The sequence below is a fragment of the Electrophorus electricus genome, chromosome 6, assembly GCF_041902795.1.
Source record: "Electrophorus electricus isolate QZ-2024a chromosome 6, ASM4190279v1, whole genome shotgun sequence".
In the NCBI taxonomy this organism is placed as follows: Eukaryota; Metazoa; Chordata; class Actinopteri; order Gymnotiformes; family Gymnotidae; genus Electrophorus; species Electrophorus electricus.
Genome location: NC_137502.1, coordinates 26,202,056 through 26,216,146, shown reverse-complemented (window position 1 = coordinate 26,216,146; position 14,091 = coordinate 26,202,056). Strand labels below are relative to the sequence as shown.

At 48.6% G+C, this 14,091-nt stretch overlaps 2 protein-coding genes across 6 annotated transcripts in view; one reads left to right on the top strand and one right to left on the bottom strand.

Moving 5' to 3' along the window:
* The window catches only part of LOC113589485 (rho guanine nucleotide exchange factor 26), a 32,196-nt gene extending 25,699 nt beyond the window's left edge, over positions 1-6,497 (top strand). For all 3 annotated transcript variants that reach the window (XM_027029170.3, XM_081716127.1, XM_027029171.3), the window contains 3 exons: positions 3,322-3,392; positions 3,890-3,991; positions 5,186-6,497. In XM_027029170.3, coding sequence (XP_026884971.3) covers positions 3,322-3,392; positions 3,890-3,991; positions 5,186-5,328 — 316 coding nt within the window. In that variant the 3' untranslated portion in view covers positions 5,329-6,497. The remainder of the gene's footprint in view (positions 1-3,321; positions 3,393-3,889; positions 3,992-5,185) is intronic.
* A 42-nt stretch (positions 6,498-6,539) lies between these two features.
* The window catches only part of dhx36 (DEAH (Asp-Glu-Ala-His) box polypeptide 36), a 27,647-nt gene continuing 20,095 nt past the window's right edge, over positions 6,540-14,091 (bottom strand). For all 3 annotated transcript variants that reach the window (XM_035524900.2, XM_035524901.2, XM_081716126.1), the window contains exons 21-25: positions 13,525-13,624; positions 12,710-12,800; positions 11,745-11,868; positions 8,965-9,117; positions 6,540-7,489 (exon numbers count right to left, since the gene is read on the bottom strand). In XM_035524900.2, the coding sequence (XP_035380793.1) occupies positions 7,298-7,489; positions 8,965-9,117; positions 11,745-11,868; positions 12,710-12,800; positions 13,525-13,624 (660 nt within the window). In that variant the 3' untranslated portion in view covers positions 6,540-7,297. The remainder of the gene's footprint in view (positions 7,490-8,964; positions 9,118-11,744; positions 11,869-12,709; positions 12,801-13,524; positions 13,625-14,091) is intronic.

Here is a 14,091-nt window from a genome sequence, read left to right as displayed (position 1 = left end):
ACCCACCTTAGAGAGCAGCTCCAATCACCATTTACTCAGTAAAAGGACTCTTACTCAGAGTGACATGTGCACACTTAGATTGGGTTCATTTCAGGAGTTAATAAGAATCAGCTGTCTGACTGCATATGTGGTACATGCAGATGTTCTTATTGGACTCATCTAATCCGAGCCACTTGAGTTTTGGAGTGGGTTTTCCTCACTCTGTGCTGTAAGCACAATCCATCTTCTCTCTGTGTCACACACACATGCGCATGTGCTCACACTCCTTCCTGTGGAATTCAGGTGGGCTTCCCTGTCTGCAGAGCCTCTGTAACACTGGCTGGGGGGGCGCTGACCCACCTGTGCTCGGAGCAGAGCCGGAGCTTGTGGAGAGGGTCCGGAGCCTCCAGCAAGCCCCCGTTCCACTGCAGCTGTGGGGGTCAGGGGTGAGCGTGCTCCGGTTCAGCCCTGCAGAGCTGTGTGCACTCCAAACACACTCCAGTACAGTCGTAGTAAAAAAACAAAACAAAACACTGGCTTCAACAGTCACAACTGCTGCTTGGTCTCCTCTCTCCTCTTCTCCTCTTCACTTCTCTGCTTGCACCCTCTCACGTGTGTGTGTATGTGTGTGCATTTGCGCGTGCTGGCACACGTGCTGTGTCGTGCAGCACCGGTGCGAAGCTCAGCCGTGGGAATCCTCGCTCTCCCGTCTTCCTGTTGTGAATGTGTGTGTACACAGGCTTGGTTGCCAGCTGGTCTTGCCACGCCAAGCTGGAACGTGCCTAAGTTGTTCGGCTAATTGCACCTCCCGTGCATGAACAAGTGTACAGCCCGTGAGCCATAATGGCCCGAGGCTCTTCCTGCATGGTGGGGGCAGGACCAAAACCTTACATCACAATGCTGTCGCCGCCTGAAACACAAGATTATCATTTAACTCCTCATCTCACCTGTATCAAACGGCCCATCATCCCTGACAAATACACATATCTGGATAAACATACTGATATATAAACAAAAACCTATAGTATAGAAATCTGTTGTGTCGTGCATCTCAAGGTGCTTGGCAGCAAGTTTGTAAAGGACTCTAGTCCTACGGGCTGATCTGGGAACAGTGGTCTAGGGCGGGGCTAGCTCAGACATGCCAACTGGTGGCACAGACGCACAGAGCATGCAGCTGTTGCCTTATGGTAGAGAGACCAAGGGCATGACACTGATAACAGCAGTATGAGACCTGTAACCCAGTTTGGTGCCCTCGTGTGTAGATGCACGTCCTGTACGTCTGGTTCAGATGCTTTTCCAGCGTTTGCTGTCGGGTTGTTGGGTAGGTCCTCTCGCCATGGCGAGAGCACGTGACTCAGGCCACAGCTGCAGGAGTGTGGCCTTAACTGGAGCAGTGGTGGAAGGGCTGTGTGGACCAGTATGCAGTATGCCCAGCACGGCCAGGCTCACACCGCGTTACCTCGGTCTCAGCCTCAACAGAGCCGGAGCATCACTGATTGGGTTGGCGTCTGTTTGTGTGTTTGCGTGTGTTTGTGTGTGTGTGTGTGTGTTGCGTGTCTCCAGCTGGATGACTCACTCAGGGTCGTTTCCGAGTTCAACACTCTGCTAATGTTCTTCAGCCTGCTTTGTGTTGTGACAGACCCCCTTGTTTCTGGCGCACTGTGACCGGATAATGCAATGAAAATAGAACAGTCAACAACATTACCCAGAGTTTGCCTAATGCCCTCCATGTCCCCGTCCCCTCTCCCCCGTCCCCTCTCCCCTGTCCCGTCTTCTCTCTCCCCGTCCCCTCTCCCCTGTCCCCTCACTCCTCTCCCCGTCCCCTCTCCTCTGTCCCCTCTCCCCTGTCCCCTCTTCCCTGTCCCCTGTCCCCTCTCCCCTGTCCCCTCTTCCCTGTCCCCTGTCCCCTCTCCCCTGTCCCCTGTCCCCTTCTCCCCTGTCCCGTCTTCTCTCTCCCCCGTCCCCTCTCCCCTGTCCCCTCTTCCCTGTCCCCTTTCCCCTCTCCCCTTCTCCCCTGTCCCGTCTTCTCTCCCCTGTCCCCTCTCCCCTGTCCCCTCTCCCCTGTCCCGTCTTCTCTCCCCTGTCCCCTCTCCCCGTCCCCTCTCCCCTCTCCCCTGTCCTCTCTCCCCTGTCCCCTCTCCCCTGTCCCCTCTCCCCTGTCCCCTTTCCCCTGTCCCCTCTCCCCTGTCTTCTGCCCTCTCCCCTGTCCCCTCTCCCCCGTCCCCTCTCCCCCGTCCCCTCTCCCCTGTCTTCTCTCCCCTGTCCCCTCTCCCCTGTCCCCTGTCCTCTCTCCCCTGTCCCCTCTCCCCTGTCCCCTCTCCCCTGTCCCCTTTCCCCTGTCCCCTCTCCCCTGTCTTCTGCCCTCTCCCCTGTCCCCTCTCCCCCGTCCCCTCTCCCGTCCCCTCTCCCCCGTCCCCTCTCCCCTGTCTTCTCTCCCCTGTCCCCTCTCCCCTGTCCCCTGTCCCCTCTCCCCTGTCTTCTCTCCCCTGTCCCCTCTCCCCTGTCCCCTGTCCCCTCTCCCCTGTCCCTTTTGTCTGTACTACAGACAGTCTATGTTTACTTGCTTTGTTTGGCTTTTACAATGTGTTCAGCACAGTGTCCATGGGCAGGGTGCTGTCCACTAGTACAGATCATAGCCCCAGATATGAACACTGGTCATGGAGAGTGGGGCTCTGGGCACTACACAATTCAGAGTAGTGTTTACAGCTGGTAAAACTGTACTGTGTAATGTTTACAGATGGTAAAACTGAACTAAAACTGATAGCCTTCCAGTGATTTCCACACTGACTCTGTCCTGAAGCCTCAAAAGTTCACTGAGTGTCGCAATTGAAACGTGAGCACTGCATCTTTCTAATTGCATTCCTGTGTTTTCAGATTGTCCATTAGGGCGGAGGAATGGGAGGGGGGTTATCCTGGTGACGCCTCTCTCATTCAAGTGTGTGTGTGTGTGTGTGTGTGTGTGTGTGTGTTTGTGTGTGTGTGATTAGAACAGTGTGTTCTGTGTGCATCAGGACAGAGACAAAAGCAGTGTTTTTTTCCGTTGGCTCTCCTTGAGGGAGGCCCGAGCTCGCATTTCACCTGGCAGCCCTACTGGCTCACCTGCAGCAGGATAGACCTGCTTCAGGACCAGGGGGAGGGGCTCCAGGGTCAGCTGACCTGCAGGGGCACCATAGGTCAAAAAAGCAGATGCACCTGTCACACATACTGCAGTTCTGGGCCGTCATCGTCTGGGATGAGAAATGGCCAAACAATTTGACAGAACATTGCGTAACACACCAGGACTTGATTAATTCTGTCCGTCTGTCTGGCTCTTTCTCTCTGTCTGTCTGTGTGTCTCGGCAGTAATGAGCGTGCTCGTTGGATCAGTGCTCTGGACCAGAAAAGCGCCGAGAAGAGGAATGCAGACAGAATAAGTGAGCTCTGTTGTGATTTAACATTTCTGTTAAGGATTCTTCATTTTTGAAGTTTACATACATTCGTTGCATGAGGACCGTAAAGACTTTTATCAGAGATCCAGTCTGATGAACAGTGTGCTATAGTAGTTTTGTTAGCATTCCTATGCTGATGGTGTATAAGCAGTCTCCTTACATGTTAATTGATTTACTGGCAATGCCCTTAGGTCAGTCTCAGATGACAACATTTAAAACTACACCTAGAGAACCCCCTGCTGGACATGTGGTGTAGTGCAGTTTCATTATTAATTATCCTGTCCAAAACACACATTAGTGCAAAACACTTTTAAATTATTGTGCAGGCTTAATTTTCTTTTTTGGAATATTTATGAATTTAGGTATATTGTTGATTAAATGACAGACATCCATAAAAGAGATCAGGCTAGGAGCGATACCCAAACTGTTTCAGTTAATGGCTTTGTGTGCTCCTGTGTGCGCGCGTGTGTGTGATGTGTCAGACTCCATGCAGGTGGAGGTGATCCGCACGTACACGGCGCGGCAGCCTGACGAGCTCTCGCTGCAGGTGGCGGACGTCGTGCTCGTCTCCCAGACGGTGGACGGTCAGTACGAATACAAGCTCACGCAGAGATGCTAATCACATAATTGCTATTAAAACCACTGTTCAAACAACCAGGGTGCTAATCAATGAATGCCATTGTGGGTGAAATTGCATTAAGCAAATTACTTGTTGTAATGTCGTAAATAATTCTAGGAATAATCACAAAATAAACAGAAATAATGTAATCTGTCGAAGGGGCCTTATTTAAAGAGCATGAATCTGATGAGGACCAGTTACATCTTTGGTAGCTGTTCTTTGGTTTTTCGGTTGAGGGCACTGCATGGCTGATTTGTACACCTGCACTTTCAGCGGAGTGTCCCACACTCCATTATTTGCTGTCCCCTGCACCCTGCGTCCCTGCGCCCTGCGTCCCTGCACCCTGCGTCCCCTGCGTCCCTGCGCCCTGCGTCCTGCGTCCCTGCGTCCCTGCGCCCTGCGTCCCTGCGCCCTGCGTCCCTGCACCCTGCGTCCCTGCACCCTGCGCCCCTGCCTCCCTGCGCCCTGCGTCCCTGCGCCCTGCGTCCCTGCGCCCTGCGTCCCTGCGCCCTGCCTCCCTGCGCCCTGCCTCCCTGCGCCCTGCCTCCCTGCGCCCTGCCTCCCTGCGCCCTGCGTCCCTGCGCCCTGCGTCCCTGCGCCCGTTGCACCGTCCTCCTCACGGCCGTTTTCTTTCATCTAGCTGCGGCTCGCATCTCCCCGTCTCCCAGCCTGATTCGGAATAGCTGTGTGTGTGTGTGTGTATGGGAGGGGTGTTAAAGCATTATATACAGTAATCTAACTGAGGGGAGTTGGTTTCTGATAGGAGTAACTGGTCCAGAGGGTGACTGGTCTGACTGGTTCAGAAGGTCCTGGTTTTGATGCTTGTGGGTTAAGGGGCATCCAGTAGTCCACCATGACTGGCGCTCGTGGGCCAGCTTTCATGTTGAAAGGGCACTGTACTAAGAATAGGCTATCAAAGGTGCCCCGTGGATCTTTAAAATACACATTAAAGATTCACACTTAGACTTGAAAGCAGAATCTTTTTTTTCCCCAAATGTTGCACATGAAAGGGACTTTTTGTAAGGGTTTCCCACAGCAGTACTACTATGAAATAGACATGCAGGAAAGTGTTTTTAAAACCACTTTCTACATATGAAGTGAATAAATTATATGTAGGATATTTGTAATTATTAATGTGTTCGTGTGGATATTTGTTCAGGTTGGTATGAGGGTGAACGACTGCGAGATGGGGAGAGGGGCTGGTTCCAGTCTGAGTGTGCTCAGCCAATCACCTGCCAGGTCACCATTGAGAAGAACATGCAAAGGATGGACCGCCTCCAGGGCCTGGAGACCAATGTGTAAGCTTGGTTTCTAGATGATGGACCGCCTCTAGGGCCTGGAGATCAATGTGTGAGCCTGGTTTCCCACCGTTCCTCCCCCCACCCCCAGATCCTACTGGGGGCAGGCCTCATGGCCCCACTATTTGTGGGAAATGGCTAGAGATGATCAGTTATCGTAAGACTGAGAGAATCAACTTTTATACATGGCTTAACATTTCAAGCTAATATCTTCCAATAATGTCTCAGCTGGTTCCAGAAAACTATTTTACCTATAGCCTTTTCCCAGAAACATCTTGGCTACTTTTTCAGCTTTGAAAAAGCTTTGGATTGAGTGACAGGTGCCGTCCAATCGCTGCTCAACGAGACTGCCAGAGCCCAGCCCTTAACAAGGGTCCTTCTTGTGCGCTAGCCGAACTGAACTGCCAGGCCTGAGGACCCAGAACAGCTGCTGCAACCTGAACACAGAAGTACCAGTCTCATTAACCACCACGCAAGCTCTGCAACAGTCCCTCCTGGAGGACTGAGAAAAGCTCAATTAAATGTATGTTTGTGAAATACTTTTTAGTTTTAATGAATTCCTTGGTGAGCCCCTCCGTGTAAACTGTTTGTACATAGGCTTGTAACTGATGATGCTGTTGATGGAGTGTAAAAGGAAAAAGAACTTCATGGCTCAGGGAAGATTTGAACTTGTTTGAAATGTACTCAAACCACTAAGAGTCCAGTGGCCCACTTAACCAACGGCCGTCTGCGTGTTAGGCCCTCAGCGAGGAGGATGATGATGTTTATAAGGACCTCATACCTGATGGCTTTTATCCGTTTCTCTGGTGGTTTTTTTTTTTTTGGTGTTATAAAACTGGAAAACTCCCGATGGAGGTGTCTGGAGGCCAGTAGGACAGTTCTCAGCTGTACAGCTGTCACTTTCCACTCGCCCACTGTGATTGCCACTCAGTGAGGTGCATGTTGCAAGTGGGATTCATAACCCTAAACAAACGTGCTTCAAATGGAGTGCGAGCGCTGCAGAGGACGACCATGCCCGGGCTGGATCCAGACAGTCTTCAGTCCAGCTGTGAACTAGGCCTCAGGGAGCAGAAACACGTGTATGAAATAACTGTAAATCTGTCTTAATATGGCAGGCAACTACACGAATTAACAATTCATGTACCTAATCCACATAAGTAAGTGTGTGTGTGTGTGTGTGTGTGTGTGTGTAAAATTTACAGACCACAAATCTACTACCGCACAGCATGCTGTGTAGCATAGCGTAATGGGAGCTTTAATTGATCATGGAGGTGGGATAAACAAAAACAGTGCAAAGGCAAACAAAAATAAACAATTCCTAAGACCAAAAAACCCCCAACTTTTAATTCTTCCACTGTCCTGGAACAGGAGCGGTCGATCGGTCATTAGCAGCCTCGACAAGCACAAAACACATTTCTCTGTACTGGTTACCATTACTGTGTGATTCCGCTCACTTATGGCTTTTGTATTGTGAATGTAAAGGTGCATTATTGGTGTTGTGAAACTTGAACCTGCATATTGAGGCGTACTCTAAGCTGACGTTTACTTCACCAGGGCGGAAGGTGGTTACACGCCGAGACATAAATGAGAACTGGTCAGATCTTTTGGAGAAAAAGATCGCAAAGCTGCAAATTTGGAGGAATGAACAGGACCTGGGTGCTGGTCACTGCAGAAATAGCATCTATGTTGTCCATACACGCTCACTGGCTGCCTTCTGGTCGATCTACCTAGAATTGTATTCTTAAAAGGAACACACTACCCCAAAAAGACCAGCATGGATAACAGTTCATAAAGCTGTAGGGCAGGTGTTGGTATGATTAGTGCTAACTGTTTGCTTTCACTCATCATTAGCCTGTTTTGTTTTTCCATCGCCTCTTTAAAAAATAAATTCCACTCATTGCGCCTTTAAAACCGCTAATCTGGCTGGCTCTAGGACCCCGTGCAGATGCATGGAGCAGGCCGAGCTGGTTGGTTCAGTCCCAGTGCTGGCCAGCCTTCCAGCTCCGCTCCTGCCAAGGTGCCTCGCTGGGGCTCTCCTGCGTTGTGATGAGGTCGATGATGGCGGAGATGACGGCACAGTCGCTGGAGCCGCGGTCGTCCCAGTCCACAGGACGAGGCTGCCTGATCTTCTCCTCCAGCAGCACGTCAAGCTCCCTCTTCAGGTTCTGAGAGAGAGAGAGAGAGAGAGAGATATATTAGTACATGCTGAACCGACAGAACGCGAGGCTGGGCTGGAGCTTTGTAAGCAGAAGTTTTATCAGCAATATTAGAACGTCACCTTTACTGAAAGACATCCTGAACCCTCTGCCTTTAAGCAGCTGCTGAACTAAAATAGTCAACAAACTGTGTATGTATTTAGGCAGCTGTCATCATTTTATGACACACACACACACACACTACTGCTACTGAGATTTAACACATTTTAAGGTTCACAGTTCACTGCTGAGATTGGCAGCTACTGTTTGCCCTTACACACTGCTGGGTCTGTTCCACTGTATTTGTGTAGCTGTATCAAATAAGTGTGTGTGCTCCGTTCAGACTGATCTGAGGTAAGCACCTCAGGCCCCAACATGGCGATGACTCACACTCGACTGTGACACCCACTACTGCTGGCACAAGGTCAAGTCACTACCTGCAGCTCCATCTGCACTGCACAGCTTAAGCTCACGACTCAGAGCATCATTCTATACACAAACAAAAACTCAGGTGAAGTGAATCACTTTCGAAACACCACCAAATAAACAAATATCAGAGCTGGAAAAACACAAGCAGAATGGGATTCCTGAACGCCACATAAATCCCTTCCTCTCCTACAGATGGTCCTGCACCTTACACATCACCTGAGTGGGAACTGACGGGCATGAAATGAAGATCCTTTACACACAAACACACACACACCTCTGTGTTTGTGACACGCAGCACGACTCCTGATAAGAAGAGCCACGGGCAACGTGTCTCTGAGCACTGGTCTGCGGTTCTGCTCTCTAACACAGCAGGCCTGGTTGACTCGTGCGCACATGAGACTCCAGACACTCTTCCTGCATTTCATATTCTGCTGAAATGCACACTGCTACCCAACAGTGCAGCTTCAGACTGCGGACGCCGGGTCTGGATCAAAGACAGAGCTGTGGAGACCACTTTATAACTATAGCTGTGAGCCCGGCTCATAGGGAGACGTGATGCATTTTAAAAGAAAAACAAACCAACAGGAAGAGCTTCTGGCAACCTGCCTGCACAGTTTCATGTCCAGCATTGTGTTTGAAATAAGATCTTTGTGTCATCCATTTTGTGCTGGTCTGTCGACTGAAGCTGTAAGCACCTTTATGTTCATTCTGTCACACCAGGGTTACAGACTGAGAAAAACATTTGTATTCTTAATAATCCTCTGGTCCTGCTCATAACTAATGTTTCATTGACGCGAACGCCCCTCCTGGCTGTACAGAGAACCAGCAGCAGGGCCTGCCCTTAATTCTTGAACATCAGAAAGTGTTTACAGTCTGACACTGGCACCCATGCATATATGAGAGAGAGAGACAGAGACAAAGAAAATTAGGTGTTTTGATAGGGGGCAGTGTAAATGTGGGTCCATAAATCACAGCATGACTTGGATACCACATGCAGATAGACAGGAACAGCATACCTTGACCAGATGAGCAATCCGTGCAGGAGACTGGAAGACGATCCACTCGTCCACGGCGATGGTCTCCTGCTCCTGGTCCTTCTGGATGGAGATGTCCCCTCCAAAGAAGAGTAGAGAGAACGGGGAGACTTCTGTGCAGTCGTAGAGAAAGATCTAGAGCAGGGGAGAGAGAAAGAGTGACAGTAATACTTTATATTAACATGCATTCAAACTCAATAGTGAATTTGAATTGCAATTTTTTGTTCTCCCAATATTTTTTATTAACATAGGGCAAATATAGCGGCATGATGGACATGATTAATGCATAAACTCATACAAGCCCAGACCCATTCCTCAGCTCTTTTGGCTATTACACAAACAGGTCAAATTAAAGTGAAGTGTGATGCTACTTTTCCACTGTAGAGGGATACGTCTATCTCCAGTTATTCCCTCATTTATTCTCTCCCCACAAAACAGCCACACACACAAAATGGACTCAGAACTGTAAATACGTGTGAAACAGGAATAAAGAGAATGGGACCAGCAAGGTGTGCAGATGCACTCTTCAGTTTCTATCAGCCGTGTGTGTTTGCGCGCGCGCGCGTGTGTGTAAACGCGTGCTAGTGAGCTCTATAAAACTCACCTGCATTTAACCCTCTGTGAGTCACACCTATGATGTCATGAGTCATGTTAAACAGTTTAGCCAAACATTTATTTCTCACAATTTTCCAGTCGCTGCAGATAAAGCTAATAAGCCAGTGGGGCTTCTTGAGCTGTTGTGTTTATAGCAAAAGGCCAACATAACTACCAAAGCAAATGTAAACCTACCAATTAGCAGTGTGGACATTGCATATCAAAATCATCATACATACATACCTTAAAAGACACTGTTCAAATCATAACCATATATTAGTATTATGAGCTATTTATTGTATTTTTTTGCATGTAAAATGACCCATGACAAAAATTCTTACACTATTAATACAATACAACATTAACCCAAACATTAATAAAAAGTAACTTTTGTATGACTTTTTCAGCAAGTCACTCAAATCTCATAAGATGGATAGAAGAGCATGGGTCTCTTCACCGTTTGAATCTCTCTTCACCGTTTGAATCTTTCAGTGTGATAAAGGCTTCAAACCCACTGAAGCGCCTACACGCAGACCTCCAGACACGCAGAGCCGAGGCGAGAACAGCTGCGTGGGACCATGGGGAGAAGCAGGGAAGGTTTACTACTGGTCCATGTTTATTTCGAGAAACCCTTTGTGCACAGACCACAGCTCTGAGCACACTGTTCTTGGGTGGTCCGATTTTTGCACAGTGCCATGTACAATAAATTGGACCTACATTATCAGACCATACCTCCTGTCCCTCATGCACACACGGAGGAACATCAAATTATTTGCTATGTGTTCTTCTGCTGTTTTCAGCTATGCAACGTACATACCTTTGTCTGTTTTTATAGATGATGCTGTCATACCTTCAGAAACCACCAAAACAAGTTTGAGATTATGGGATTTGAACATACTCAACAACTAGATGCAGTTTTGCAGAAGTGTGTGAGGATTTCTAATGGTGGTTGTAAACCAGCAATTACATTAGCCTATTAGCTCCAGTAATGTGATAAGCTAAATTTGATTAAAATTATTAATCAAAACTTTCTTTAGACCTACATATGTCATTGAAGTTTAGAGGTGCGAATTGGCGTGAAACCACTGGGAAAGACGCTAGCAGAGGATGCTTGCACAGAGGACGCCCACTATGCTGAGGAAGCGAAGCTTTCCTGTTGGGCTACGGCTTCGGACATGTTCACCCCCGCATCTCTGCACCTTTTACCACACAGACTTCAACGACTCATCTCATGGGCTTGACGAGTATCAACAGCTGTGGAGGATTTTCCTGCCTCTATGAATGCACAAAGGCCCTCAGGTGACAAATGTCATTATAGCAAAAGTCAGTCACCTCGACAACATCGCTGACGAAATACTGTGGATTTTTCTTTTCTGAGAGACTTTCTAACGCATCTTATTTTACAAAGAGAATGGGTTCATCCACCAGAGGCTGGCTAGTGCTCTGTATTCCCAGCACCTAAAACCTGCCCTTCACCCTCAGGCTGACTCCTCCCTCCTCTGCCCCTGTGGCCCAATTGCCTGCAGTCTCTTTCTGTTCTTTGAGTCACATGTTGACAACCCTCGTAGAACTGTTCGCTGTGTGAATGACACTTTGTTCTGTGATAAGGGACCGGACACTTTGCTTGGTTTCCCTTAACTCATGGCCCTTGTGCACTATGCAGATGACAACACCCCTCAAACGCTGCCCCGCCCAGGATAATCAGACTCCCCCTCCCCCCGGGGTCGTGTCAGACAGAGTGGCGAGAAAGCGAGAGAGAGTGTGTGTGTGTGTGTGTGTGTGTGTGTGTGTGTGTGTGTGTGCGCGCGTGTGTGCGCCAGAGACCCCTTGACTGAGTAAGCAGCTTTGATCTAACGCAAAGCTACGAAGAGGCGGGACTTGAAAGGCAAACAGGTCCTAAATAAAAGATGGAGCTTTTCTTAAAACACAAGCTCAAATCCACTTCAAAAGCCTAGTCAAGTCAAGACCCTTCCCTTGGTAAACTCAGAGAGACGCTAGGAAGACTGGGGCAAAACAACGAGGTTTGTTGTTCTAAAACACAAGAGTGTGTGTGAGTGTTGTGGGCCTTGCAAACTTATTTTGCTTGTTAACTGTGTTACTGATACTGCAGTGACCCCACTTTATCTCTGTGTGTGTGTGTGTGTGTGTGTATGTGTATATATACTCACACTGCTGGTTCGCATTTTCAGGTGATAGATGAGCCAGGTATAGTGGAACTGAGTCTCCTCTGCGTTGACAGATTTAGGATGGATACACACCTTTCCATCAGCCTTAGTGTACACCTTCACTGGCCTGTGATGACACACACATATTTCAGCAGCTGACAGGGAATTCCATCACAGTGACAATTCTAGGGAAACTGCTATGGCTCACAGTGACGGACAATCCCGATGAGATTTGAATTCAGTACTAGCCACAGAAGCCGCTGAACTGCTATTGGTGCCACACTGACGGTGCCCATGGTAACAGACAGGTACCTGCTACGCCCCCTTTCTTTAACCCACCATGCACAAAAGCCTTTTGATTACATCAAGCTGAAGAGGGAGGTGCTGCTGACATCACTCTGACAGAGTGAAACGCGGCATCTCTCCCTATGGGTTTGTGTGGGTGTGTCTTCACTCCCAGCTAATAACAGCAGCAGGATGGAAACTCCGTACACAGAGGGGTAAAAGGAGGAGAGAAATGCGCAGAGGTGTGGCTCATCAATACTATCCCTGTCCTCTCACTGTCAGACCTCCCCCTCCCTCTGAAGTGCAGGCCGGTGTCTCAAGCCAGTGGTAGTTCAGTGGTTAAGGTACTGGACTAGTAATCAGGAGGTTGCCAATTCAAGGCCCACCACTGCCCTTAACCCTCAATTACTCAAGTTGTGTTCAGACATTTCTAGGCTTTGGCTAAAAGTATCAGCTAAATGCCTTACATGTAAATGTACACGCACCAACAGCTTCTCCCAGGAATTATACCTCTTGATTGTAACCTCTCACCATCATGTCGGGTGAGGACCAAAAACAAAACAAAAACAACCAAAACGGCATCGCTCCTCGTTGGTGAGGGTTTCTAAATCACGGTTGCAGGCACTGGATTATGACCACGCGAGGATGGTTTCTGTGGCAACGATGCGCATGCTCTTGCTTACATGGGCCTCTTCTTGTGCAGGCTGGGCCGGATCTTGGCCACTTTGGGGTAGAGCCCGGCCACGATGACCGCCTTCAGAAGCTTCTCATTCTCTGTGCGGAGAGGGAGAGTGAGCTAGTTAGGATAGAGCAGCATCGGGACACAGCCCTGCCCTCCAGCCCTGGAGCCACAACTACAGAACGTGAGAGTATGTACAGGGTATATACTTTACACAGTACACGCATTACAGTATATATACACAAACACACACTGTACATGGTGTATACTGGTGTTTACTGTGCTGTTCATCTGAGTTTGTGCACGTTATTTCTGTTTTCTGGTAATACAATATGACTGTCTTGTCAGTTAAATTGAAATTGAACTGAATTGAGAAATTGTGTAAGAGATAGAGAGTGTATATGTATGAGACGAGATTTTACTAGTGGGAAGGTTCCATTAGAGTAAGAGGAGGTGTGTGTGTGTGTGTGTGTGTGTGTCATAAATGTGTGGCCTTGTATCCATGGCGACAGTAAGGACAATAAACTAAATTGAAAAGTGCTTTTTTTTTTTTTTTTTTTTTTAATCTAACCATACACTGCTAAGCAACCATGAAAATTAATAATGAATCCGCTACGCCTTATCCTGTCATGGGCCCTGCATGCAGAACACAGAGCACTACAGAACATGATCCAGCCTGCATCAGTGGGACAGCGTGTGTGGTGATGACACCAGGTCCATTACACCACCACATGAGGCTGGACTTGATTTGTGCTCCGTTTGCGTGGATTTCATGTTGGTCAAAGTGCCTGGTGCTTGTGGACAGTCCCTGCGAGTCACCTGAGTTGATGTTGGCACTGGAGTCTTTAAGGTCTTTACTCCTCACAAACCCAGCAGCCCACAAATGCTCAGCAAACTGTCCTTTCATGTTATGCAGCATCTGATAGGGAGACGGAGATGGAATGAGGGAGGCGGAGAGAGAGGGGAGAGATATATAAACGTTTATTGTATTTCACTGCTAAAAGAGCTGCCCTTAGCACGCATGGCCCCCGGCCTGCGTCGACAGCCTGCGGGGACACCAGCTTGGACTGCTCTGCTCATGCCTCTGAATCGAATAACCACACAGGTGTCAGTAAACCTGGATTGTAACCATGACGACCGCACTTCTGCTCACAACCATGCAGGTGCTCCTTTATATAAATGCAGCTAGTTTCAGGCATTCACCACAAGGACAAAAAGTATTAGGACACACCTCAATCGCTGAATTCAGGTGTTCCATTTGGTCCCGTTGCCACAGGTGTATGAATTCAAACACTGAAACAAGTCTGTGTGTGAAGTTTCTTCCCTCCTAGACCTTCCACCACCAGCTGTCACTGGTGAAAAGTGGAGGTGTTTAGGGATCACAGC